Source organism: Aythya fuligula, chromosome 4, assembly GCF_009819795.1.
Source record: "Aythya fuligula isolate bAytFul2 chromosome 4, bAytFul2.pri, whole genome shotgun sequence".
Classification (NCBI taxonomy): domain Eukaryota; kingdom Metazoa; phylum Chordata; class Aves; order Anseriformes; family Anatidae; genus Aythya; species Aythya fuligula.
Genome location: NC_045562.1, coordinates 59,480,691 through 59,508,137, shown reverse-complemented (window position 1 = coordinate 59,508,137; position 27,447 = coordinate 59,480,691). Strand labels below are relative to the sequence as shown.

Below are 27,447 nucleotides of genomic sequence, written 5' to 3'. Positions count from 1 at the left end.
AAGGATGAGCTAGTAGCAGCTTACCTGAAGGGCAGTAACAGATAAACAACCAACAGCTGGTAGGGGTGGACATTTAACAGTGGTGACAGTCTGAGTTTTATGAGTTTTGTTGTCCTAACTGGACATTAGGACAAACTTATTCATGCTTCTTGTACACTGAAGTGTAGTGATGTTTGAGATAGCCCCTATTTTCAGTGAGAATTTGTGCTGTTGAACAGCCTTGGCAGAGCTTTTCTGTGCACTCTCTGCTTCCAAAGCTGCATCCCTGATGTTCATTTAAATTTGCTGTATTTTTATGTTTGTTGTGATTGAAGCATAGGCCTTCTTACGTCTTTCATATTTTCAGAAAATTGAGCCATATGATAACTGTACAATTCACATGAGTTGCAATACTAAATTAATTTCTCCCACTTAGACATACAATTTTGCTTTTGGATTAAACAGCTATATTTATTCAGAAAAAAAAAAAATGTATCTGTTTGGTCTTTATCCAATACCCGTTGTTGTATACTTCACTTCCCATGGGAAGACATCAACAGCTATGTGGTAAAATTATCTGCAAACCATTAGTGTCATATCTAATAGAAACATTTTGTCTTAATGTTGCTATGCTCATATGTTATATCAGCAAATTTATACCTGAAATTTGCAGTGTTTTTTCTAGGCTTATGGAAAATTTAACCACAAAAGAACTCAAATGATCTGCAAATTCATTGACTAGAGAATTTAGTACTATATAAATTATCTGGATCAAGCCCACTGACACTCAATGCACAAATTACTCCTGTCACGTTCCTCCTCTGAAATAAAATGTGTGCCAAAAGTAGCACACATGAGGAACTAAAGGTTACAAACAGTGCCTCCAAGGATCAAAATGATAGGGACTTTGGTGAAAGTTTTTTGAGTTTGTTGAAATGACTAATGAGATTCTGTGATTCTGTAATGATTAAGCTGCTGGATCATTAAAAATGCATATATCTCATGTTTAGATGGGATAATTGGCTGAGCAGGGGTGGTAAACTTTACTGCACAAAGTTAAAGTTGCAGAATAAAAACAAAAACTGGAAACAACATAAAAGGACAAAGAGCAGCATTGGCATCAAGATGGTAATTTCAATGTCAAAGTTTCTGAGGTGTTTAATTTTCCTTCCTACAGCTGCAAAACACTACAGCTTATTTCAAAAGACTCCTTTGAGTGCCTGCTGATTACTATAATATCACAGTATACCTCCAAAAAAGGGTGCACAAGGTGACCAGAGTTGTTTTGATTTGTTTTTTTTTTTTTTTTTTTTTTTTTTTTTCCCCAGATGCACAGGCCTATTCAACTCAGCCCTGTCGAATGATGGAACCTGTCCTTGTTAATTTCTGCATTCATCGCCCTCCAATCTGCAGGGAGAGTTTTCCTGGCTTGCTGTCTCTCAGTTCCTCTTTTCTCTTTACCCTTGCAATAGGATTCCAAGCCCTCTTTCACATATTCTCTGGTTCCTGGAAAGAGAGGTCTATCAAGTCAGCTCTGAATCCCCACATCTCAAAATCTCCAGCTTATGTTCTCTTCCCTTTCACCAGGTCCTTCATAGACTTTAAGCATGTTTTCACCAAATATAACCCTATTTATCAGATGTAACAATGCAAAATCAAAATGAGAAGGCATCAAATGCAAGTTTTTGGTCAACTACCAAAAATCCCATATCACTCTTAAGAACAAACACATTCTTTGAAAGCATTAAAGAATATCTTGTGCAATATTCTGTACTCCCAATTTGTGTCAAGACTTGCCTTGTGCTGTTTCTGTAATATAACTTAGGAAAAGTACGCAGAGAGATAACCCTCTTCTGAAAAACAAAACAAGTAAAACCAAAACCCAAATAACAACAAAACAAACCAAGAAAACCTGCAGAACAGGTGCATTCAGGATTGCCAGCCTGAGGGAATGCAAGCAAGAGCAGAATGTTACATTGGTATGGCCAATTCCTGTGGCAAACAGGAGAACCCAGGGCTCTCTCAGTAACTGCAATGGTTGTAGGCCATGAAAGAGGTTGATATTAATTTGGCAAGCAAATGCAATATAGAAAAAATAGTTACTCTTATCATCTTGGAATAGTTTTCTTTAATGTCTAAATAAGAATGCAAGCTACCAACTAAGATAGTTTTTATTTTGACTAGCTTTTATGTTAGGTGTTTAATTGCAATAATTAATGGCAGTGAAGTTGCACATACATGTAGATGTTAGGTTAGGAGAAGCTTATGTATATTAAGTTAATCTAAGCAAACCCATAGCCTGCTGACACAGGGAAGAAGAGAATTCAATGTCCACTGCAGCTTATTCTCTAGGGCCACTGCAGGAACTGGATTTTTTACAGTTTTACCATTCCTTGCATATTTGAACAGCTGATATGACATAAAAATGATTTAGTCATGTCTGCAGGAATTTAGTGCATGTCAAGCAGAGTAGAAAACACAAATACAAACTAGTCCAAACTTGTTTATATTTATACTTAACAAAATTGTTTATATTTTATAAGCATTTTGCTCCTGGCTGTATGCTGAATTTGTTACCTTATGTTTGCAAAAGCACACCCACAAAGGAGCACAAGGAGCACAAAGGCAGTGTCTGAGCCCAGCTGCTGCAGTGTACATAATATGTGCCTACATATATGAGCTGAGCTCCCTGCTCAGCCAGAGTGGAGAGCAGGAAGAAGCTGTTGGTACTGCCTGTGTTTGTGTGGCTGCTCTGGGTATCTGCCCATGATGTATATGGCCATCCATGTATGTACATATACATGTGGTGTCTACATGTGCTCCATGGGCATGTACATGTGCTGTATGGGCCTTGCTGTTGGTTGGATCTGGTGATGTGGAGAGGTAACAGCCTCTTCTCTCTCAGGCTGTTGAATATGGCCTGATATTTTTCATTTAACAAATATGATTCTTCCATGTGTTTTATTTAATATGCTTATATAATTCAATATGTGTTATTCATATTCCATACATTGGGTACTGATTTTACTTTGGGGAATACTTTTAGCTTTTAAGATCTGTTTACCTAATGCCAATTGGTCTAAGTTAAAGTTTTAACTACCCCTAAAATTCTGTGGTGTGAAAAAATAAATTTCTAACTTGTTGTCATTTAAACAAACAAACAAAAAAAAAGCATTTTGTAACTAATTTTTCTATAATAAATATAAACCTATTGCATCATTTACATATTTACCAGGAATAAATGTAATCGTCTATTTATTTTTAAATGAGTACATTGTGATTAACTTTATGTCCTGAAAGTATTCTTAGAATACAGGGTTCAAATTTGATACTTTTTTTTTTTTTTCAGTAAACAGGCCAAACATAGAAGTGATCTTTGTGACAAATGGGCTGGGAGGCATTACTGGAGTTCACACCACATTATTGGGCACCATAGGAGAAACACCAAGAGCAGGAAGAAAAACATCAGCATCTAACATAAATGAAATGATTTTAGAAGGACTTCAAAGCAGATGGTACAAACAAAATGAGGTTTGGGGGGAAAGAAGGGTTTGATTTTATTAAAGGAATGAAAATTAAGTCTGAAAAATATCTCAAAAGATATGCTTTAAAGTGTTGTTATGCACTAGCCTGTGAAGCAGCCTAAAAAAAAAAAAAAAAAAAAAAAAAAAGAGTAATTTCAAAAATTAAAAATTAAATTTCAGTAATTTCAAATGTGGCTGAATAAACCAGTAGAAATTAAAGCTGTGAAAATTAACCTGGAATAGTTAGATAGTTCAGAAGATCTTTTTCTTTTTTTGATCAATACAGATTTAAAATATCTCAGACAAATCATATTATGTCTTTTTTTTTTTTCTTCTAATTACTTCTAGAAGAAGCAGTAACAGAAAAAAATAAAGATAACGTGGGGTGAAGGGAGCAGCAGTTTTCATGCCACAGTCAGATACCTCTAAGAGAGAGAAACGAATTCATGGAGATTAAGCTATAGCAAAGTATTGTCCATTAAGGATTAGTAACATTTCGAGGGGTTACTTCTCCTATGGATTAAAAGAAACCCTATCTATTATAGAGCATCATTTCTCTGAAACAACCTCTTTGAACTAGAATCTTCTGAAGTGCAGTATTGTCAGTATTTTGGCTCCTCTTTTTAAAATTAGATGAATGACATCTAATTTCCTTTGTATTGATTTATCATTCAACACTTCCACATCAAGTGGGAGCTTTGAGGAAGATTTTAGGAAATCAACATGTGTATGAGATAATTGCAACTGACTGTAGAAGAGATACCTACTTTGGTTCTTTTGATCAGGCAATTATATTTTTCCCCCATCCTCTGTGTTCCTCTTGGGCTTTGCTATTTCCCTACTATAAAACCTAGATGTTCAAAGGACTGGGGGGTGATAGGCAGGATGACATCTCAAATTCCTCACAAAGGATGAGAAATGTTTTTATTCTATTTTTACAGCTATGATTTTAGGGTCTGGTCAGGTTTATGATATGATGGAACAAATCCAGACCTCAGATGTCTTTCTTCTGAAAAGTTTTTTAGGGAAATACTGTTAACTACCAAGGGGAAAGAAAAAAAAAAGAAAGTGTTTTTCTGACATCCGGCAACACTTATACGCCAGGGAACACAGAACTGCAGCACTTGCTGCTAACCTACACACAAAACTGTTTAAGTACTATCTATTATTGCAGAAAAAGCTTTCTATACTAAGGTAGAAAAGGCTGTTTGCTTTCCAAGTCATTGCCATGGAGAGATGAGCAGAGGTAGGCTGCAGCAAAAGGGGTCATAGCAGAGAATGAACATGTGTTGGAGGCTTCCTCATTGGTTGTGGCAACTACAGAGGTGCAAAGAAATTGTGTTTTTGTTTGTTTGTTTTGTTTTGTTTCCTGGGGGTGATCTGTGCAGGTGAAACCATACAGCTGAGACTGGCAAGTTGTATAAATAGTTGTATCTCATACTAAAGACAAAAAAGACCCTCAGTGTAAATAAGAAAGTGTCATTTCCTTCCTTCTGCCAGACAAAGGAGTCCCCTCTGTAGTTTTAAATCCTCTTACACGGGTTTAACAGCTGGGCTACCTGCTATTCAAGCCAACAGATAGGTGTCTTCTTATTCATACCCATAAAGAGAGCATCAGTTAATTTTCTCAGAGAAAATGATTCTTTAAAACAACTCAGAATATTTACTCTAATCAATTTTCATATTTCATTGAATAATGAAAATATTTTGCTAGGTGTTCTAACATTTTAAAATTATATTTATGTTAATGAATGAATTATTAACGTTATTATTACTGATAAATAAAAACCTGTCAAGATAGTGTGTATCTGGGTATGCCAGAAACACCAGACTCATCCAAGGACTTTTTCCTGGCTGAACATAATTCATATTCCCTAATTGCCTATGTCTATTTAAAATAAAACAAAGCATAGGACAAGGTGTAGTTAAAACACTGTTATAGCTGAAGGAATTTCATATAGTTTTTGTTCTCAAAATGCTTCCTGGAGTAAAATGAAGATTAATTGAAGCCTTTCCTGCTTTGTAGGAGTGCTGAAAGACCCGATATGTTAATATGTGCAACACAAATGAATATTCTCAAAAAAATAGGAATTTTACAGGTCTAAAACACGTTTTTTTTTTTGTTTTTGTTTTTGTTTTCCAAGTCATTCTTTATTACACTTCCTGAAATTACTCTTATGAAAAAAATATTTCTAAGGCCAGAATTATTATTCTTTTCATCTGTGGAATCACAGAATCACAGAATTACAGAATTTCTAGGTTGGAAGAGACCTCAAGATCATCGAGTCCAACCTCTGACCTAACGCTAGCAGTCCCCACTAAACCATATCCCTAAGGAATATTATCCTCAGTATGTACAACAATATGTTATATATATGAATGAGTATGTTTGTAATGACCTATCTCTAGTGTGATGGATTTTCACTCATTTTCTCTAATGAATAACTTGTGCTCAATTGAATTACATTGAAAACCACTGGTGTTTTTAATTTCAATTATCACTTCTACTTTTTGTGTTATCAGGAAAAGGACAGCTATTAATTTAACCTCCTGCCTATTGAAACTGAATTAGCTCTTGGTTGTTTTGTTTTGTTTTGTTTTGTTTTTTTTTCTGATTAGAGTTCTCATCTTATTTTTCTCAGACGTAGGCTATAAAAAAGAAGAAGAAAAAAAAGTGCCTTCACAGATCCTTTTCTTTATTGAAACAATTCTTGTTTTACATTTTTGAAAATAACTTCAGTGCAACCATATAGAAAAATGCTACATCATGGATAAACAGCGATGAATGCTGAAATGTGTTGATGAAATTGAAAAAGGTGGTTTTTTGTGTGTGTGAAATGGTAAAGGATGATTATCTCAGTCTTTTGTCGTGATCCCTGTTCTAAATCCTTCCTGTGGATTTGCCTATTTACGGTTACAGGTATAAAGCATAAGCATTTTTGCAGGAGGAGCTAGAATCCAGGAGTCATTCCCAAATGGAGTGCCCTGATTATTGGGTCTAAAGGAATATCCTTCCTTTCAATTTTTCCTCCCTGATCTAAAGTGCAGTAGAATTTAGCTAATGGCTCATGGGGATATCATCACGGGTTGTTGAATTACCTTTTCTTTCATGTATGCTGCAAACTTTTTGTTGCTCAGTAGCAACAACCTACAACTCATGGAAACCAGTGGACTTGAGAGCACCCAATATGATCTGACTGATCAGATCAGTTCCAATGACATCCATTAATGAAATACATATAAGAACTCTGTTCAAGAACTCTGTTTACCTGTTCTTATCAGGTAAAACTCAATGCCTCTTATTTGAAATTTAGCCATCTGCATAAGAAGTATGATATGCTTCCCAATGGCACAGTAAAGATGTACGAGGGTTTGAAGCACCCTCTGAAGGTGTCTTTAACAAACACAGGCCTCTCCCCACCCCCTGCTTACATGGCAGTTCCAGAGGAAAAACAAGCAGAAAATGAAGAACTGGCTCACATCCAGCATGTGTGACTTCACACTGTAAATAACAATCAACGCTTTGGCTGCTTCTCCCATGCAGTGGGCTAGATGCCAGCAGAGCTTTTAATCAGTGCTGCTCTTTATTTAGTGGTGCCTGCTAACCACTGTAATTTTTAGTTTCCTATTATTAGCATTGGCAGTAAAACAACAGTAAACAACATGACTAAAGCTTTGAACTTAAAAGCTCACCCCAAAGCCTGACACACAAAAACTTTATAGATGAGTCCCTGGCATCTGAAAGGTGCTTACTGTTTCTGGCCTTGCTTGTCACTACAGGAGGGCATTTTACAATCCTGACTTCACACATAGGCAGGAGCTATAATTAAATTAAATGTAGCAGAAACCCATGCTTCATATACTTAGTGGTGCAGTTTGTTGTAAATACCTGGCAAAGACAAAGTATTTACACTCTTGGGACAAGCTGTATTTAGCCTGGTGCTGCATTTCATTCATTCTTGTGTAAGCAGTTTTATCAAGTCCCTTCAAATCAGCTGAGTTCTCAGGTGAGAGCAAGAGAAATAGTACCTCACCAGCCAATGCTAGTCACCCAGGTTGCACTCCCTTAAACCTCATCAAGTAATATACTTGAATGGGATGAAGGATGTCACCAGTCCCTTTGTCAAAGTATAGACCAATTTCCTACTTTGAAACCATGGAGGCCATTATTTTATGTGTCTTACATGAGAGAGAGAAAGAATAGAATTTAGATAGAATTTAGGATCTCAGTTGATGCTTTTGTTGGTGCTCCTTGTAGTCTTAGAGATTGGAAAAAATATGGAGGATGAATCTGTACAAACAACTTTCTGCTAAAGGGTCTGAAGCTCTCATGTTGGCAGACTGGCATAATCCATCATGATTACTAATATTTTATAATCATTACTGAAAATGAGCCTGATTTTAGCACAAAATATTTATGAAGTAACCTCAGTATGCTGGGGTTAGAACTATATTTTGTTTAAAACTCTGTTTCTGTTGTTGTTTCTTTGTTAGAGTCAGTGGTTGATACTAAGTGCTGACACTATTTTAATCATGAAATGAGAACACTGGGTTTTGCATTCCTGTGACACATCTGCATGCAAGACATTTGGCTCCTAATTCATTGTTTCAGTATTTTCAGAGTGGTAGTTCTTTTTTTCTTTTAAGGACATGCAGTGATAAAGGCAGACAGATCAATATTTGTTTAGTGCTAGCTATGATGAAAAACACTGAGGATTTTCAGTTCCTACAGAATCCTGTCAGCTTGCAGAAATGGCAAGCACATGAAAGTCAAGGGGGAGTTAGGAACTGGAAATCAAACATTGTATTCATTATTTATATTACATATAGTAATACATTTATCCTTTAACAAGGTTTTTGCTTTCTCTGCTACCAACAGTCTCTTGCAGAAGAGCCCCAGCATTACAAACATAAGAACAGAATTGCTTACCTACATAAATGTTTACAAAACTGGTCTTGAAGTTGGCATAAATAAGACCTGTTTCACCAAGTAGAGTGGTGAAAAACCCAGGCACTATCAAAGGGCAGTGAAATATTGAAGCTTCTGTGTTTGAGATGCATGTGGTCCACAGGAAGAAATGCTTCTTCCCAATTCACAATGTGAGGGCATTTTACCTTGTCCTGGAGGCTTGGCTTTCAATGTCTGCATGTGTTCCCTGTCACACAATATCACGTGCACTTGTCCAACCTGCCACACACCACACCTACATTTCCTTTTATTCTGTTACCCAAAGAGGGTCATCCCTAGAGCATAGGTCCATGGTACTAAGACACCTGATTAGTAGAGCAGTGCTGTTCATGGTAATCATAGAAGGACCAGAGTAGGCTTCATGGCAAGGCTCTGGGACATGAATCTAAATGCTTTTGAGAAAGAGGAATGAACAGCTCCATAAGACAGGGAAAGATGTAGCATTGCTACTTACAGATGAGATATTGTTTCTATAATTCAGTAAATGACATGAGAAAAACATCAGAATGCAATTTAAAGTTTAGTCAGAAATATAAGCTAATAACATTTTTAGCACAGCAAAAAATCTTAGTAAGCTACATAAATCAGTCTCCCCTAGATTGTTCTGAAGACTCCACTGTCTCATAGTTAGATACTCGATACATTTTTTTTTTTGGTAGCCTTTCTAAAATTTGTCATGTCACATCACTGGAATTGAATGCTGAGATAAACCTAAATAAAAGGTGATGATATTTGCTGGGATATTTTTGCGAAAACAAACAGCTTAGAAAAATATAAAAAAGCTGGAGATGTCCCAGTTAGAACAGAAAAAGGAAAAAGATAACTAGAGAATCAGATATATCTGAAATAGAGTTATGTGTTGTACAGGGTAGGCCTAAGAGAGATTTCATTTCTCATACTGGTATCGGTCTTTTAGGAGATTCATTGAGGATGAAATTGTTTGGCATAAAAACTTCTTGCAAAACCTGCCAAGTTTAAGGCACATAAAACCATAAAACTTTCCTCTGTTCCATAGCTGCAGCTTCTACAGTTGTTCTGCAGAACAAAATAAATAAATAAATAAATAAATACTTTTACAGCTTGGACTCCATTACAAGGGATAGTACTACATCTTTGGTGCAGTGGAGCAGATGCTGTATGACTTGATTTCATTTTTTCAACAGTACTGGAAATGCAATGGATTTTTTGGAAATCAAATTCAGTGTTGTTATTTTATCAAGTCTGAGGGATGATTATGAGAGTCAAATCTGAAGAACTATGCTTCTTAAAGATAAGAAAGAAAAAATAATTAATCCCTGAGCATAAGCTTATACCCTGGTGTGTTTAGTGGTGAAACAGTAATGTTAATTCAAAAGAGATGGGTTTCAGTGTTAGGATCCTAATTACATCTTTGCTGGGAGATGGAGGAAAACTTTCTAGAAGGCCCTGAGGTTTCCCAAAAGCTGCTGCTCCAAGGCAATCTGAATGCAGAAGGCATCTTGTTTGCAGGTCCTCTGTTTAATAACTGAGAACTCTGAAGAAGCCCAGCTTGCTCCCACTTGAACTGAGGCAATATCTTGATGCGTAGTCTGTCATGAAAGAAAAAAAATATTCTGAAGAAACCAGTACAAGAATCATACTTTTTCCAGTAAGGGGCAACAGGAACAGGTACTTGTTTATCTACTGGTTACAAAAAATAAAAATAGAATTAGACTACATGTGGGTGTTGCCTCATGGGCATATCTTCCCCTGGAACTAGAATGGAAGATTTTAGAGCCAATTACCACTAAATTATGGGTGTCTGACAGACTGAAAGAATGTGGGGTTCTTTTCATCACAGACAGATAAAGCAGTGAAGGACAAATCATCCCAACAAAAGAGTAACACCACTTTTCTATCTACAGCTCTGGAATCCCCTGAGAAGACATTCTTATAGTGAAAAACACATGAAGAAATTAAAAAAAAATAATCTTCATCACACTTAGGTATACTCCACTAAAGTCAAGGAAGATTTGCCATTGACTTTAAAAGAGGCAGGTTTTTTTTCATTCTAGAAGAATAAAATTATAAATTCAGGAGCTAAATGTTACAAGTATCCAGAACTATCTGTAGGGGTTGTTAAACACAGCTAATCAAATCTTTCATTACTCTCTGGTGTCAAGATGAATTTAATTTTGCATTTGCTTGAATATCTCTTGTTTTATGCTGTGCCACTCCTTTCTGTCTTGTTCAGGAGGAAAGTAACAAGCATTGCTGATTTAAAAATTCATTAATAGTAATGAATCACCCACTTTGCTATGATTTTACTGATGATTCATTATTCTGGATCTGGAGAAACACTAAGAGCTTTTGTCCTAAAAACTTTGGAAAGAGGTGGGAAAAAAAAAAAAAAAGAAAAAAAGAAAAAAAAAAAAAAAAAGAAGAAGAATGTGAGGTGAACTGGATTGTTCAATGGGATAATATGGAAGTTAGTTATTGAGCCTGGATTTCATAGAATCATGGAAGCATAGAATGGCTTGGGTTGGAAGTGACCCTAAGGGAAGGGACCCAACCCACCTGCCATGGGCAAGGATGCCAACCACTAGACCAGGTTGCCCAGGGCCTCATCCAATCTGGTTTTGAAAACCTCCAGGGAGGGGGCATCCACAGCTTCTCTGGGCAACCTGTGCCAGTGCCTCAGAACCTTCTGAGTGAAGAATTTCCTCCTATTATCTAATCTAAATCTCCTTTCTTTTAGTTTAAAATCATTACCCCTTGTCTTCATTACCCCTTGTCCATTACCCCATTGTTTGCCTGACCAAAAATTCACTTTCTTTCTATTTTATAAGCCCCCTTTAAGTATTGAAAAGCTGCAATAAGGTCCAAAGTTGCATATTGATCCAAATATGCAAAAGCTGAATATTGATCCAAAGCTCAGTAGCCTGGACAGTACATTTCCTCTTCACCTTTGTCCGTTGGTTGCTCCTGATAAATATGATCTCAAGCACAATCATGTGCCTGTTGATATCTACAACTGCTGGTAAATAGCTGACCAAAGACAAATAGTGTTATATCCAGCTACTGCAGGTTCACTTATAAAAATTATTCTTGACACATGTTTTTTGTGAGGCCACAGTAACGCTGGTGCATGTTGGAAATGTAAATGGAGCAAGTAAATCACCATTAGAAATACCACGTGGAGTGTTTTCTAGATCAGTTGTGGTTTTTTTTGTTTGTTTGTTTTGTTCTGTTTTGTTTTTCAGACATAAGGCTACTGTTGTTTCCAGTTGATAGATATGGAGCTTGGTCATGGAGCATGTTCATTGCTCAAATATACTGCCCACAGAACACACATTTCACTCTTAATGCAGAGGAATTCAGCCTTCATTTTCTCTCCTCTAAGGATGAACTTTGCTGTCTCCAGCTCCTGGGAAAGTTCAGTTTCCCACAGTCAACAGCCTCCTACTGCTGCTCCCCACTTTGTTCCCAGGGTGTGTTGAGGAAGCTTTGATCAAAGGCTGAGAAGCAATCTCTCAGATAGCCAGGGACACTAAAAGGTTTTGCTGTCAGAGCAGAGACATTAAATTAGCCAGTTGTCAATGTGGAGCCCATGCAGGCAGTGAAGTACTAATATAATGTGCTCTTGCAACCCAGAAGGCTTTTTAGTGTGGTAGTTAGGGTTTTAAAAGGTGCATGGCAGTTAATAAGCCAGCTGGAGAGCCAAAATGCTAGTGTTTTTAGATTTGTAGTTTCATGCTGTGTTTACTGAATCACTCTGTCTTCTGCATTATTGGTTTCTATTTCTTCTGTTACTTTCACTGTACCCAAAGTTTTTAACTATATTTCACAATGGAAATGATTGGGTTGAATAAATTCCCTTTCTTGAAAGTTAACATGAGAATCATTCACATAATCTGATAATATAATCCACACAAATGTCCAGCTGATCTAAAGAATGTTGGATCTGCTAGAAACTGAATTTCAGACTTTCCTCAAATCCAGAGGCAGATGTGATATTCTTCCATGGCACTACAAAACTTGACCCTGATGCTTTGGCATTTGTGAATTACTGTTTTATTTGAAGATTTATCGCTGTCTATTTTTAGGACAGATGTAGATCAAAATATATATATATTTTAATTTCTTATAAAAAATTACTTCTGTTAAAAAAAAAAAAAAAAAGACTTGTGAAGGTTTCATTGTTTTCTGGCAAAGACTAGACATTGTTGGTTTGGTAAAAATTGACCAGGAATTTAAACAGACAGAAATGATAAAGATTCAAAATTATTTGGAAATTTCTGGCACACAGAACAGATCCATGAGTTCAGCACAACAAGCAAACAAACAAATAAATAAATAAATTATCTGCAAAGTTTTGAAGTAATCAGGGTCCAAATGGTTGAAACTGCACCATCCAGAACATGTATTTTTTCCCCGTTCTCTTATTTTGCAGGCTTAGCGTGCTCATTTAAAAATATTTGTGTCCAATCAGAGTCCCTGAATTGCATTTTAACAGAGAGATAACTTGGTGCAGGGATTTAATACTGAATTATCTTGTATTATATAAAAAAACTCTTTGCAAAGAAGAAAGCCATTAGCAAGAAATTTGAATAGAGGCTTTTGAACACTGTTTTCTCAGCTGAAAAATTCGTTCACTAAAACTTTGTTTGCAGATGTTACAGTTACGACTCATCCCCATTCATGAAGAAAAGGGGGCAGGTAGAAGAAAAAAGAATAAGAGGTGTCTCCTTGCTACATTTTTAAATAACAACATTCTCACTGGTTCATTGCACCAAATTTTACATCTCTAATGTCAGTGACAATGCAGAAACATTAATCCAATAACTTGTGTAACTCAAGTAACAAGCTTTGTATCACAGTCCAGATGCAGCAAAAAATAGCTGCAGTGAGCTGTAGCCAAAAGATATTTTGCCAGTCATATTCCAGTACATAAACATTTATATTCTTTGGATCCACATGAAAGCTCTATGGCAGAAAAAAGCTTTGCTGGTAGCTGGTTTTTGTTAAGCAGCTGGCTAGCAGAGCAGAAGGTATATACTGCACATAAAGTGTCAGCCTGGCATGACCGATGTTATGCCTTATGGTGAGCTCCATTGAGATCACACCAGAGCACTCAGCCACAGGAAAGGGTATTGCCAGTTTCAAATAAGAGGTGTGTGTGTGTGTGTGTGTGTGTGTGAAGCACAAAGAACAATGCGATCCCACAAAAATATATTAAAAAAGACTCTTGTTTGGAATAAAGAACTTTAGGGGTATTCCACACATTCTGCACTTTCCACACATTCCACATATTCTGCACTGCTATTGATACAGGTGTTTAAAATCATGCTCTTTTATATGGTTTATTACCGACTTAGGACCTACATTTTTCAGAGATAACTCAGAAGTAAGCAATCACGATTATGAAGACAGTCTTTGGTGTGCTAGATGACAGTTTTTCCCTAGTGAACACAACATGAAGTATCTCCATGAACAGCAGTAAGTCATGAAATGAATAGAAGTGTAGGGACTGAGTTCATTATTAACTTTCAAAAAGAAGATTTCACTCTCTGCCAGCAACTGTGAGACTAATTGAAATGAGTATATCCACTGAACGCATTAAGGTCTGTAAATCTGTGATGACTGACATCTATACACTCGGTCTGTCAAACTCTCTACCTCCAAATTATTTTTACTCATATTTGAAGAGTTTCAAGTTTCTCCTAACTCTTGAAGGAAATATAAAATGAATTGTAGGCATTACTTATTGCTGAGTTTGTTAAAAGATTTTCACAGAACCTTGTTTGAAATATAGAAAAGTTCCCTCTAAAGCACTAGTATGAATACGAGTGCTTTCAAAACATAGTTGCAAACTTCTACCCTGGCAAGTTATTATTTATTTATTTTTTTAAGTCTTTCTTCAGTCATCTAAAACTGAGAAAACAAATGATCTGAAGCCACAACTGGTAAATAAAAATGTTAGTAAAGATAAATAAATAAATAAATAAATAAAAAGGGCTATGAGCATTATACACATCTTCAGTAACTATCCCTGGATAGCAAAAGGTAATTTACAGAACTGTTTCATGACAGCAGATATGCTATCCAGCTTGTAGGTTTATTTCCTTGGAGTTTCGTAATGCTCTTTTCTACTATTTAGATTCTTCCAGCTGAGCAAGACAAGGTAGTTTTCTAGCAGGGGTAGATATTAATTTTCAGTTTGAATTATTACTATCTGATTTTATAGTAAGATTCAGAACTTCCTTTATTTTATTATGTTTTATTGGTGTTCCTATATAACAAATTTAACAATGCTATTAAATTTGTTAAAAGCATGAGACACAAACCTACCTTCCAGATGTCATCACTGAGTCTACTTGAAAAGAGGAGTTGTTGGTGTGTTCCTTTGTATATACACCCTCTTCATGTCCATAGTGCTGTTGTTGTGAAGGCATCAGCACCTCTACAAAAAGTTTCGGCACAATGCACAAGTTTGCAGCAGTTACCTTCTACTGTACAAGACGCCTGCGTCTGAAAGTACACTGGCTGCTGGTGGTCAGATGAAATCATTCCTTTCCTAGGAGTCAGTGAGGGGAGGCTGAAAAGTTTGTTTAAGCTCTAAGCCACCTCATCTTCAAGGGCAACAACCTCTGGAGAACCAATGTGAGGGACAATATTCTTTTATACTAGTGTCCTCATCCCTCATGCTCATTTTTTTTTTTTCCACACCCTCTCTCTTTGGTCTTGCTGCTTTGGTCTTGAATACACATTAATTCATTACAGTACAAGCACATGAATTCAGCGTACAACGGAAAGGGATCAAAATGAAATGAAGACATCCTATTGCCTCTGTGAGATGGGAAATTCATGACTCAGAGACAACTGATCCAAGCTAAAACTGTTACACCTTGTGTGAAACCTTCTTGTCAGTGTTCAAGGCCAGGTGAATGGGGCTTTAGGCAGCTTGATCTTGTGGAAGGTATGCCTGCCTGTGGAAGCAGGGTTGGAATTAGATGACCTTTAAGGTCCCTTTGAACCCAAAATATTTTGTGATTCTATGATAAGAAGATTATGTTGCCTTTTCCCTTCTTATGCCTTTGAACAGGTGCTAATTAATTTAATGCTAATTAAAGAAGCAAGGAAAATAGAATAGACATCCCAAATCTGTTTGATTCTTCATCCAGGTATTCAAACTTTATACAACTCTTCCCTTCCCGCCCCCACCTCCCCCCTTTTCTCTTACAGTAGAACACCTATCAGCGTTTAGTGCCTGGCAAATACAGGACACTTTTTTCATTTGCACAAAATAAATTCTAATCAAGACATTGATTATCTTGGAATCTGCAAGACAAAAGTAGAAGACAGAAGTGTACTTCTCCATTAGTCATAGAGCAGCGCTCTATGTGCAAACAGAATAGCTATAAAGATAAAAGTCATCTCTGCATTGGACACTTTTGTCATACTTCTTTTCTTACCAAGTGAGTTCCAGTTATGACAAGCAAACAAATACATTTAGTGTTCTCAGAACGTCAAGTATATATGAAAGATTAAGCCAGTCTGAAAATCTTAACTTCAGTACCCTCAAAACTACATTGAGGTATTTCAGTTTTGCACAAGATAACACTTATACTGCAAAATACACACATATATCTATATAGCCTTCATCCTCAAATATTAAAAAAAAAAAAAAAAAAAGTAGAGGAATAATTTTTCGATTAAAATTATTTTTATTCAGTGTTATAACTAATTTTTCTCTCCTAAATCTCAGTTACTTTTAACAAAATTATAATTTTTCATTCACTTTTAACAGTCTTCCTACATGGAAAGATGCTCTAATTGTCAGGTTGTTATATGAAATGCAGATGAAACTACGTTGTTATTTTGGGCGCCTGGTCTCAGCAGATCACTTTAGCTCATGAAGGTGCTTAATCTGACTTACAAGCTTTGGAGAAGGATATAAATTCAGATAAATGTTTGTATCTGACATCTTTAGCAGCCAACCTAAATGACTTCCTTGGCAGCCTACAGGCTTTCTTAAATACAGTTCATGGGCTCTACCTTTGAGAAAACTGACTGTAGTGGGAGCTGATGCTAAACTTAACCTTTCTAGACCATACCACTGGGCCCTGTGCCTTTAGAGGGCTTTAAATACATAATATGAACACTAATCATATGAGGTCTAGAGCTTGGGATTTAAGATCAGCACCAAAACTTTGAATTTTACGTTTACTAATATGATGATAAAAGATGCTATCTCAACAATGTTAAAATTGATTTTTAATGTCAGAATAAGAACACTACATAGATACCAAAAGTATATCAAACATGAGCACCACAGTAAGTATTTATTCAGATTTTATTTACTGGGGAGACTTTTCCTGCTAAGAATGCGAAAATTCACACTGTACGTGCTTTGAGGTTTTGAGGGAATTAGGTTGACATATAGAATGCAGAAATGGAAATTAGTTTCCAAATTATTAGCTAATCTTATATATTAAATTACTCATCCAACATGAATGTGGGGCAGTTCAGATCAAAAACTGATAGAATTGTTCACTTGAAGAGGCCTCTAAAGGTCACCTAGTCAAACTTATAAAAAATATCCTATAAATATTTTTACAGTTGGGTATTTACATATACATTAGATGGTTACCTTAGATGGTTAACCTCAGCGGACATGAACCTTATGCTTTTATTTCCTCCTCAATAGATTGGAAATATACTCTCTTACATTAAACAAAACAAACAAAAAAAAAAAAAGTGCTTTTTCCTCACTTATTTCTTCTAAGATGCTAGCTGATGAACAAAAAAAAGAGAAGGAATTTTTCAGAAAAGGTCAATGAGAATAGTTGTACCTTATCACACAAACTCTTGAATGCTCTACACAATCAATAAATGAGTGTTACAACCTAAAAAATGAGCTGTCATTAAGCTGCCTGGGAGTCACAAATGCAATACACAGTATTACAATGTTAATTGAAACTGAAAATCTTTGAATAAATTAGCATATTTTGAGTTATGCATTTAAGTGTCTACATGGATGCATAGCATGATGGGAAGAACCCATCTTTGAGTGTAATATTATCAGAGCTATTTTCTTATTCTTGTTTGCCTCATTTACTAACAGTAATAAGAAAGAAGAGTATCTTAGAAATCTTGTTTTCCCAATGAATGCCAAAAATATAAAGCTGCCTGTTTAAAGCTACAGTATGTATTCAGGGACATTTTTATACATTCAAAATTACGATTTATACTTTCTCTAATATACAGATGGGTAAGATAAATGTTCATTGAAATATCTTTTCACATCCAGAAAAGCCTGATAGTTTCCCAACGCAATGTTCTATAGACCTTTTGATGAGAATAATCAACTAAAATTAAAAGATCATTAACATTTAGGTTTAGAACAGGAGCATCTTTTGTGCAACAAAAGCATTTCCTAAGTATTTTTAAAATGGAAATGTGCCATAGCTCAGGGACATTTTTAAAACTGTGAGAGACCTATCAATGGACAAAAGAGAAAGAAGGACCACATGTTGAGTGCATTCTTGATAGTCTGTGCAATTTGTTGTGAAGTACCACTTGTACTAGGTCTGCCACAGAGACACTGGTTTGAAAGGTTAATGACTGCAGCAATCACAATTTCAATTTACATGAAATGGGATGACAGGAAGCCAAATACAAAATGGAGAGGTCCCACTGTGATGGCAGCTGAGAAACAATTCATCAACAAAAGTGCAAGAACATTGTAAAACCAGAGTGTGAGGGACAACCTTTTGAGCTTGGGGAGGGCTTAGGACTTCCGTTAAGATCATTTTGGAGGATAGTATAGAATCCTTAAAATGGCTAAATTTCTGAATACAGGCATAAGTTCTCCTTTCATACTTTTCCTTATAGTAGATTCTATGTCACCTAAAAGTGCTTATCCCACCTCCATACATTTTTTTTTTTAGTGTATCCCCTCTTGTATTTTAAATTTTGTCCTTGATTACTACCAAAACATCCACTGTCAAGATAAGCATTTCAATGTTTTTTGGTCCTTTTCTGCAGTTCTCCACTTGCTTTCTGAAACATCAGCTGTTCTACAGTACAATTTGAGACTCTCTAAAGCTTTCATGTACGTACATATGCAAAGAAATGCAATCTGAGACCTTGCGCTCCTGCTGTATGAACTATTATTTTCTGGGTTTGGAGCGCAATTTGCCTTTTAATTGATGATTTAAAGATTTTGTTTTTATTTTTGATAAAATAAAAATACATATATATATAATAAATCAAACTTTGGAAATATCACTGACGACTACAGAAAATACAATAATACTTGCTGCTTTCTCAGCTGAAGTTCAAGTACTTGAAATCATAAATAATAAGTTACTGGACATAATTGGGTGAAATTCTGGTCATCCCTGTTTCAGAACAGACATCCTAGAATTGGGAAGGATTTAGGGAAGTCAGCAGGTTGGAATGGGTTATGTACAATGAGAGTTTATATGGACAAAAAGTTTCAGCTAGGAAAAGAAGCAACTAAGTAATACATGTGATTGAGATGTGTGAAATAATGATATCTAAAAGCAATGGTTTTCATAGCAGAAATACTATAGATATCTTATTAAAATAAAAGCAAAAGGCTTGAAATATGCGTGTATTATTTTTCAGAAGAAGACATAATTAGGGTATAGACCTAATTTTGGTTAAAGAATGTAAAATAAAAAGATGTAGCTATAACCTTCATCACAGGAAATATTTTAGTAGCAGAATGCCAGGTGACAGAACAGTATTTTAGGGGATTTATAGCTCTAAACTTTCCTTATCCTTCCACTTTCCTTTATTTGTCACTGTTGAAAACAGTATACTGAGGCAGAGGGATGCAGAGCTGCTTTTCTTGTATTTCATCAGTTGTTTTATTTTATCATGAGTGGGACCTGTTTCCTCCTGCCATGCTTGCATAAAGACAGAGGAAAAATGTGCATACTAGAAAGGCTGTGGAAAATACACAGAAAGTGATGTAAATTTTCTTATTCTTTACTTGCTGACACATCTACAGCACTAAACATTATAATATAGAGATATTGAAGTTCTTCAGAAGGAAATATCCATTATGAAATTATATCTACTCTCACTATAGTATGTATTAGGGAGTCTCATCCTTTCTGTATCTTAATTTTTTATTTTCATTTTGTTCATTAATATTTGAGATACTCTATCTCCTGGTAGTATTACAGCTTAGGTATTTAAAGTCTTGTGGTTTTTAGGCTCTCTCTAAGGAGATTGTTGCTGTCTTTTCATTCTGTAAAGAGGTAAGTAATCTGAGAATTTATAGAGAGGAAATCAGTGCCTGAAAATAGTAACGTTTACTGGTAAAATAACAAGTTGTAACTACTTTAACTGAAATAGTAGAACTATCTTTACTCTTACACAATGATTCCACATACATGTATTAAGTGATGAAATAGCAATAATTATTTTATAATTTATTAGAGGTATACAAGTATGGACCAGAAAAAATGTGTGCATTGGATTACCCAGTGCAAAATTCTGTTGAATTAATCTAAGTACATATAATACCTATGCTAGGTGATGTTATCTATGCTGCCTTTAGGACCCCAGCTCTGCATGACAGCTCTCTTGAGCCCCTGCCCATGAAATGCTGATGCTACTGTTTCTATGGGATATAAATTTAGTCTAATTTATTTAGAGCATAATACCAGTAGAGCAACAACTATTTAAATCCATGCCTTAATTTAACTTAATTCATATCTTTTTTGTTTTGTTTTGTTTTGTTTTATATAGTTATATTGTTGAAGAGATGGTAAGGCAGGCAAACATCAAATGAAAAGCATAAAGTGGAGAGGTCGGATTTGCACATTTTGACAGTCTCATGTTAAATATGTATGCCTGTATGTTTCATTAAATCTTTCAATGGATTTCTACCCTAGAAGAATGGTTAAGGCAGATTATCAAAAAGCACAGAGTGACTGAGGTTGACAGGACCCCTCTGGAGGTCATCTGATTAAACTCCCCCCTCCCCCTGCCCTCCCCCCCTGCTCAAGAAGGGCCATCCAGAGAAGGTTGCCCTGTCCATGTCCAAGCAGCTTTTGAAGATCTCCAGTGATGGAGACTCTTCAAACTCTGGGCAACCTGTGCCAGTGCTCAGTCACCCACAACAGTAGAGAAGTGCTTCCCAATGTTCAGACACAGCCCCTTATGTTCCAGTTTCTGACCACCTGCCTCTCATCCTAGCACTGGGCACCAGTGAAAAGAGCCTGTCTCCATCTTCTTTGCAACTTCCCTTCAGGTACTTATAGACACTGTTAAATCCTCTCCAAGCTTTCTCTTCTCAGAACAGTCCCAAATCTCTCAGCTTTTCCTCACATGATAGATTCTCCAGTCCTGTCATCATCTTTGTGGGCCTCCGCTGGACTTTCTCCAGTATGTTTCTGTCTCATGCTGAACTGAGAAACAGCCCTGAACTGGAAAGAGCAATCCAGGTGTGGTCTCACCAGTGCTGAATATAGGGAGAAAATCACCTTTCTCAATTACCAACATCTCCAGGCCTGCCAAGCTATTTTCCAGGTGGATGACTCTCAGCATATATCAATGCATGAAGCACAAAGATAAAGCACATGTGGTGAAAATATTGGCAGAATAGCATTCAGCTAGATATTAAAAGAAGGAGAGTGAAAAGAGAGGTAGCCTATGACAGACAGAAGGCAATGATCTTTGTGGAGGGACAGCATTTAAGCACAGCCATGAGAGGCACTGTAATTCCATCCTATATCAATATCTACCAAAACTGCCCAAACTGTTTTTGGTAAAACCTAGATAGGTGACAGGAAAATGAACTTACTTAGACAAGCTGCTCACAGAGCTGAGGACACCAGACCTAACCACTCTCTGAGAGATTAGGGAACTGCAAAAAATAGGAAACTGCAAATTTTGCAGTAGAAACAGACAAATATGAGAAACAAAATAAACCCCAACTATCTGAAAGATTGTAACCCTTCATTTCTGAAGTTGAAAGCTTGGGTTAAGTAAGACTTCTGCTTTAAACTGATTTATAACAGTCACCAACCCTGGACATGTTTTACAACATTTTTTGAAAATAATTGATAAATTTGCAATTACATTAAAAAAAAATTCTGAATTTTGTGTTCATTAGCTCTAAATAGATATTTATATTTGCATGTCTTGAATTACCATGTGCTGATAAAAAAAATGAAACACTTGTATAAAATATATTACTATCAAAACCTTTTTATGTAAGTAATACATCCTAGAACACAGAAGTATATGAAGAGCTGCCATTCTTCCTGGAATATATAACTGTATAACAGTAATCAATTAAAATACTTCTTTATAACATATTCTCTTTTTCCCATGCCTCATTTTATAGCAGAGAAACATCAAGGTCCTTTATTTCTGAGACACTCAAAAATAATGATTCCAGAGAAATAGACAGAATGTGTATTTTATCCACTATACTTTTACCTTTTTGCCTTAGATAATTAGGGACATTAACTCATGATTTGAAATACCTTGAGAATGCTGTCATTAACAGGGAATGTTCTCTGGTACCCTGAGGAAATGAAAAGCTTTTAAGAGCAATCACTGTTAATCACTAACATGCCAAACATTATATACCCTTCTGGAAATGGGGATGATGTATAGCCAGGACACATTAAGTGACTATATATTTTACTTTGCGTTGTGGGATTTCAATAAAATGTTGTTTTAAAATATCCCTTTGCACAGCTTGCTTTCACTACAAAATGCATGATATTTAAGAATAGATCATCTGTAATTCTGTAAAATTTACACTTCTTCTTCTATAAGCTATTAAAAATCTTCTCTCTGATTCCATAGTTAAGCTTCACTGTGTTTTAGCTTTATAATACTTTGTTACACAAATTCAAATGCCAAGGACAAGATGAAGGCCCTTATGCAAGGCAAAACAAAAACTAAATCCAAAGGTGATAAAAGGCAATTATCCATGCAATTTAACCTTCAGCTCAGCAGGAGACTTAGTAACTGCACAGTTGCAATACTCAAAACTGACTTCATAGGCTAATATTACAATCTGATGATTTGGAAATTTGTTGTTATTCAAAATTTTTAATATTAAATATTTTCTTTGTAATGTTAATTGCATGTAATATTTTATGAAAGTGTTAATCAGATGAAAAATAGAATAAAACAGAAGATTTTTTTTCTTTTTTTTTTTTTTTTGATAAAGCAGTTTTTCTTGTGTACAGTGTTCATCACTATATATATGACATCAGGGCATGTCTCACTTTTGGTAAAAAGCCATATTTAGTATAGAAATTAATAAAACTTAGTTAGTAATAAATCTTTTTATGCCATATTTCTTTGCAGTTCTAGCTATGGGAACCTCACATGCCAGCACCAAGCCCAGAGGCACAGGACAGCAAATACACATTGGCAAAGGAGGCAGATTGTATCCAGACTAGAGCCCTCAGTGGGGATCCTATACAGTTGAAAATATAGGGAATGTTGATAAGACACATATATCAGCAATAAATCACCAATAATGACTCCCAATAAAGGGATCTGACAAATTCATAGACTTGTCGAGCTAGGAAAAATACAAGTCATCCACTGCTGTCCACCTAACAAAAAATTCCTCTAGTGTAGTTTTAGCCAATTGCATCCTGTGATAACTATTCTGTACAAAAAAAAATCAAAATCTTTCCTCTAAGTGACGAAACTTTTCATGACTAATTTTCTCTCCCATTATTTCAGCTTTTGCCAAACAGCCCCAACACAATCCGTCCTTGTATAGTCCTACTTTACTAACTTATAATTATTATCTTCTGGATGATTTCTGTCTGTATCTTTCAGCCATTAAACAGCCCAGTTGTTTCAGATTGATTGTTTCCACACTTGATCAGGCATGAAGCGTTTAAATACTGAATCCCACAATCTCTGTTGCCAGTGGTTCTAAAACTGCTGATACTGCATTGGCCTATCATGTAAATTGAAAAATTAAGCGCTTACATTCTTGAAACCTCTATATAAGATCTGAAGTTCCTTCTTTGTGAATTTACTCTGTGCTTCCAGCAGCTCAAGGGCTTCAGGTCTATGTCGTACTGTGGCCATTTCCATTTCATCTTCTACAGTGTCTGCAGAATACAAGAGACAGAGAAGGAAGAGTCAACAAGAAATAGAGAATGTAGAAATGACTATCCATTGTAGGAAAAGAAAAATCCTTAAATGACATTAATTTAAAGAATGGCTTTTGCAGCCTTTAAGATATGAACTCATTTTGAACTCATTTTAAGATATGAACTCATGAATTTTGAACTCATGGGGAAAGGTTATCTATCTGCTTCAGTGGCTGCACAGAATATGGAACAGTGGTGATAATCCGTTGGTCTGGATATTATCACAACATGTATAAATAATAATAAACTGGAAAGTGGACATTCTGCAAGGACATGCATGACACATTCAATATGAATTTGCTGTTTCTACAACTCTCTGAGCAAACAAAACAATCTTATAAAACAGTGTCACAGCAATACTGACAATTTTCCCTTGTTTTATTACTGGAAGTGAATTCACTGTATTAGACTGGGATTCCCAGTGCTCTCCTTTTATCATAAAGTTGTACTTTCTAAAGTGTGTGAGAAGGATATTGCACATTCAGCAGTAGACCTTGCTTTGAGTACCATATAACAAACCCTTTTGGACAAACATGATTATTCATGGGGAGCAGCCTTATCAGGGAACTTGAGGATTTTAGTGACCTCATCATCAAGCAAATATGAATGAAAATATACATCTTTAAGGCTTAAATAAATGTGGCCCTATAAGGATGAGAGAAAACAATACATTTTTTCCAAGTGGAGATCAACTGTGAAAGTTAGTCATTGGAAAGTTAAGGTCATACAGGAATTTACGGTAGATATTTTTATTTATTTTTATTTATTTGTTTATTTTAATATGGGGGTACCAGGCATACACTTGATCAAAAATTTGAGCATTAAGCAGGTATTAAGCATACGTTATGCAAAACTTCAGACAAATTTAATCAAATCACTTTTGCCTTCTGTTTGAAGAGTCATACAAACTACAGAAATGTAACTTGAGCAAAACCAAGTATGTATAATTTTTCACTTCTACAACAATGAAAATATATATTTTATTTAATCAGTGTGGAACGCTGCATTCTTAATCTTTTATTGTGTTCAATTTTCATAAGATTACAAAGAAAATATACCATTAAAACAGTGTTATGATTATATCTTCACATATTTTTGTTCTGCTTCAATGCAGTAATAATAACTTTCATCTGCTTGGGAGAAATCTGGAGATATAGTTCAAACAAAACCAAAAAACGGAGCAACCTTGGAATAGAATCAGAGAATCATGGAATGGTTGAGGTTTGAAGGGACCTTTAAAGATCTAGTTCCAATAACCCTGCCATGAACAGGGACACCTTCCATTAGAGTAAGTTACTTAAAACTTGTATTCATAATATATAAACTATTTGGATTATTATTATTAATAATAATAATTATATTGTAGGACCATGTCTTTTTTTCCTGTCAAAGAGACGTTGCTGTTGGCAGTCATCTCAGAAATGTAAGGATTAAAGAATTATTCCAGGTATGGTATAAGGAAGAAAACAGACATGAAAAAAAAGCATGTCCCACTGCCTGAGAGCCTTCCAGTGATTGTCTTCCTACCCTAAATCCCGAGACTAGATGTCCACCTCAAGCTCATCAACTGTGAAATATTTCAGACAAGATGACCAACAAATGAGTGATAACTATAGCTTCTGCCTTTACCAAATTAGCAAGAATCATTTAATAGTTGCAATTACAAGTGCAAGATGAAAGGCATAGTGTAAGATAGAAAAATGAGCCTCATTAATACTTCATGGCTTCTCAAACTTGATTCTTTGAACATCATTTTCTCCTGACAGTGTGCCTTGAGTACATTTATTTTATTCATTAAAGCTGTCTCTGTTAACACTTTTCAGCTTACACTCAATGCAGAAAGATTTATTAGAATAAGAAGTACAGTGCTAATCTGTTTAAATGACATGTTTGCAAATGCCATAATATAATGTTAAATTCATTCATTCACTGAACCAGACTGCAAATTCACAGAACCCTCTGCATTTCATAACTCTTCTGAGAGACACGATAGTTTTGTCTGACTGTACTTTAGCTTTTCCCAAGTCATTATCAGTGTAAGCATTAGAGAAGAATATCTGTAGGAGAAATGAAACATGGTATCTTTCATTTAATCTGACAGAAAGTATTTCCCAAATCAGTGTAACCCATAATTTTATCTGAAAATGTCCATTGTGCATTGGCCTATGAGCAAGCTATATGATAGTTCTCTTTTGTTTTTATTTGTAGGTTGTCTCAGAGGACTCAGAAACCACCACAATCTTTATGAATAATTCCACAGTAAATGCTATCAACAACAACAATAATAAAAAACAACAACAACAAACAACTCTCACAATTTTACATTGAATTTATGATGCTTGATGATGGTCTTCATCAAGATTATAAGAACATTTCAGCTCTCACCTTTAAAAAGGAAGTTTCCATCATGCTGCAGTGCAAAAGTTTTGAAAACACTACCCTTATAGATAAAATTTTAATAAAGTAGGTCCAGGGTTAACAAGCTGTCGTCCCAATATGGGGATTGTCTAGCAAAGTTCTTGAGCTACATTTTAATTCTGGCAGAGAACATCAAGGTTTATTTTGTAAGGTTATTAAAGCTTTTCCATCATGTTTTAAAGGGAACTATCTTTTATATTCACTATAAAGTCCCTATAACAATGTCATGCTTTAGATATGCAGCTGAGATTTTTTGTCAGCTATCAGTCAACACTAGGTGCTTATGCTAAACTGACAAATGAGTCAACCCAAGAATAAATATTGTTCAAATTCACTTATTTTTTATATGACAAAATATTTAAATGGGCTACTGTTTAGAAAGAAAGTGACTTAACTGGAAACAAGATGGTTCACAATTTGTGAATCATCTGACTACCTAGACAGACATCTATAAGCTCTTCATGAAGCTAGATCAGCAGATGTAATAACTAGGCTAGATACATAGGCCACAGAACCAGGCTGAGCACAGTCTGGTATATCCTTAATGATGAATGTTTATACTTTGTTTTAATGATTTGATAAAAATGTAGAAGACTGCAGTAAGGTGCTAATGTTAGTTTTCTGTTAATGAAAATATTCAACAGTCTAATCATGCCCTACTTCTGTAAACACCTTGTAGATAGAAATAATCTATACATAATATCACTGTGAATTTCCCTATAACATGCCAACTATGATGATTAAAATACTGTAGCATTCATGAGTCAATTGCACTTTATTTATTTATTTATTCATACTTTAGGCTAGTTATCCAGGCAAGAAAAAATATTTATAGTTATGTATACACACTGAAAGTGTGTGAAAATATATGCGTTTCTACATAGGACTTTCATAATTTATATGGCATTAATAATAATAATAAAATAGTTATTTCAGTTCTCTAGTTACTTCAGCCTAAGAAAGTTAAGGGCTTATTTATTTATTTATTTATCCATCCATCCATAAAAGGCATATTTATGCATATATGTCAATTGAGAAAGAGAAGCAAGTTCATATTCAATTCTTTGTATATTAAATACACATTCTTATTTATGTCATTAATGAATGTCTTTCTTCCAGTAGAGACAGTTTTTAATGTATTTGCCACAGGAACTATGCTTTGAACCTTTCATAATTCATTAAATTACAAAATGGTAAAATCAATGCAAAACCCAGACATACTCTTCAAATAATGACTGCTGGAGAAGCAAGTCCAATCTTAGGGTTCAGTTCATGTCTGTAAAATTTGTCTACATGCATTTCCCTGCACAAACCCCAAATGATATGTCCGCTACTTATATAATAATTACATGCACATGCACTTCAAAACCATTCAAAGCCATTCTTGAGAATGGTCCTTTCTCTAGCATATACATTT

The 27,447-nt window shown here is 35.4% G+C and overlaps 1 protein-coding gene across 1 annotated transcript in view; it reads right to left on the bottom strand.

Annotated features, from left to right (window-relative positions):
- KCNIP4 (potassium voltage-gated channel interacting protein 4) overlaps positions 1–27,447 on the bottom strand; it is a 217,261-nt gene that overhangs the window by 23,829 nt on the left and 165,985 nt on the right. Inside the window, 1 exon segment of the mRNA XM_032187540.1 lies at positions 23,446–23,570. Within this exon segment, the coding sequence (XP_032043431.1) occupies positions 23,446–23,570 (125 nt within the window).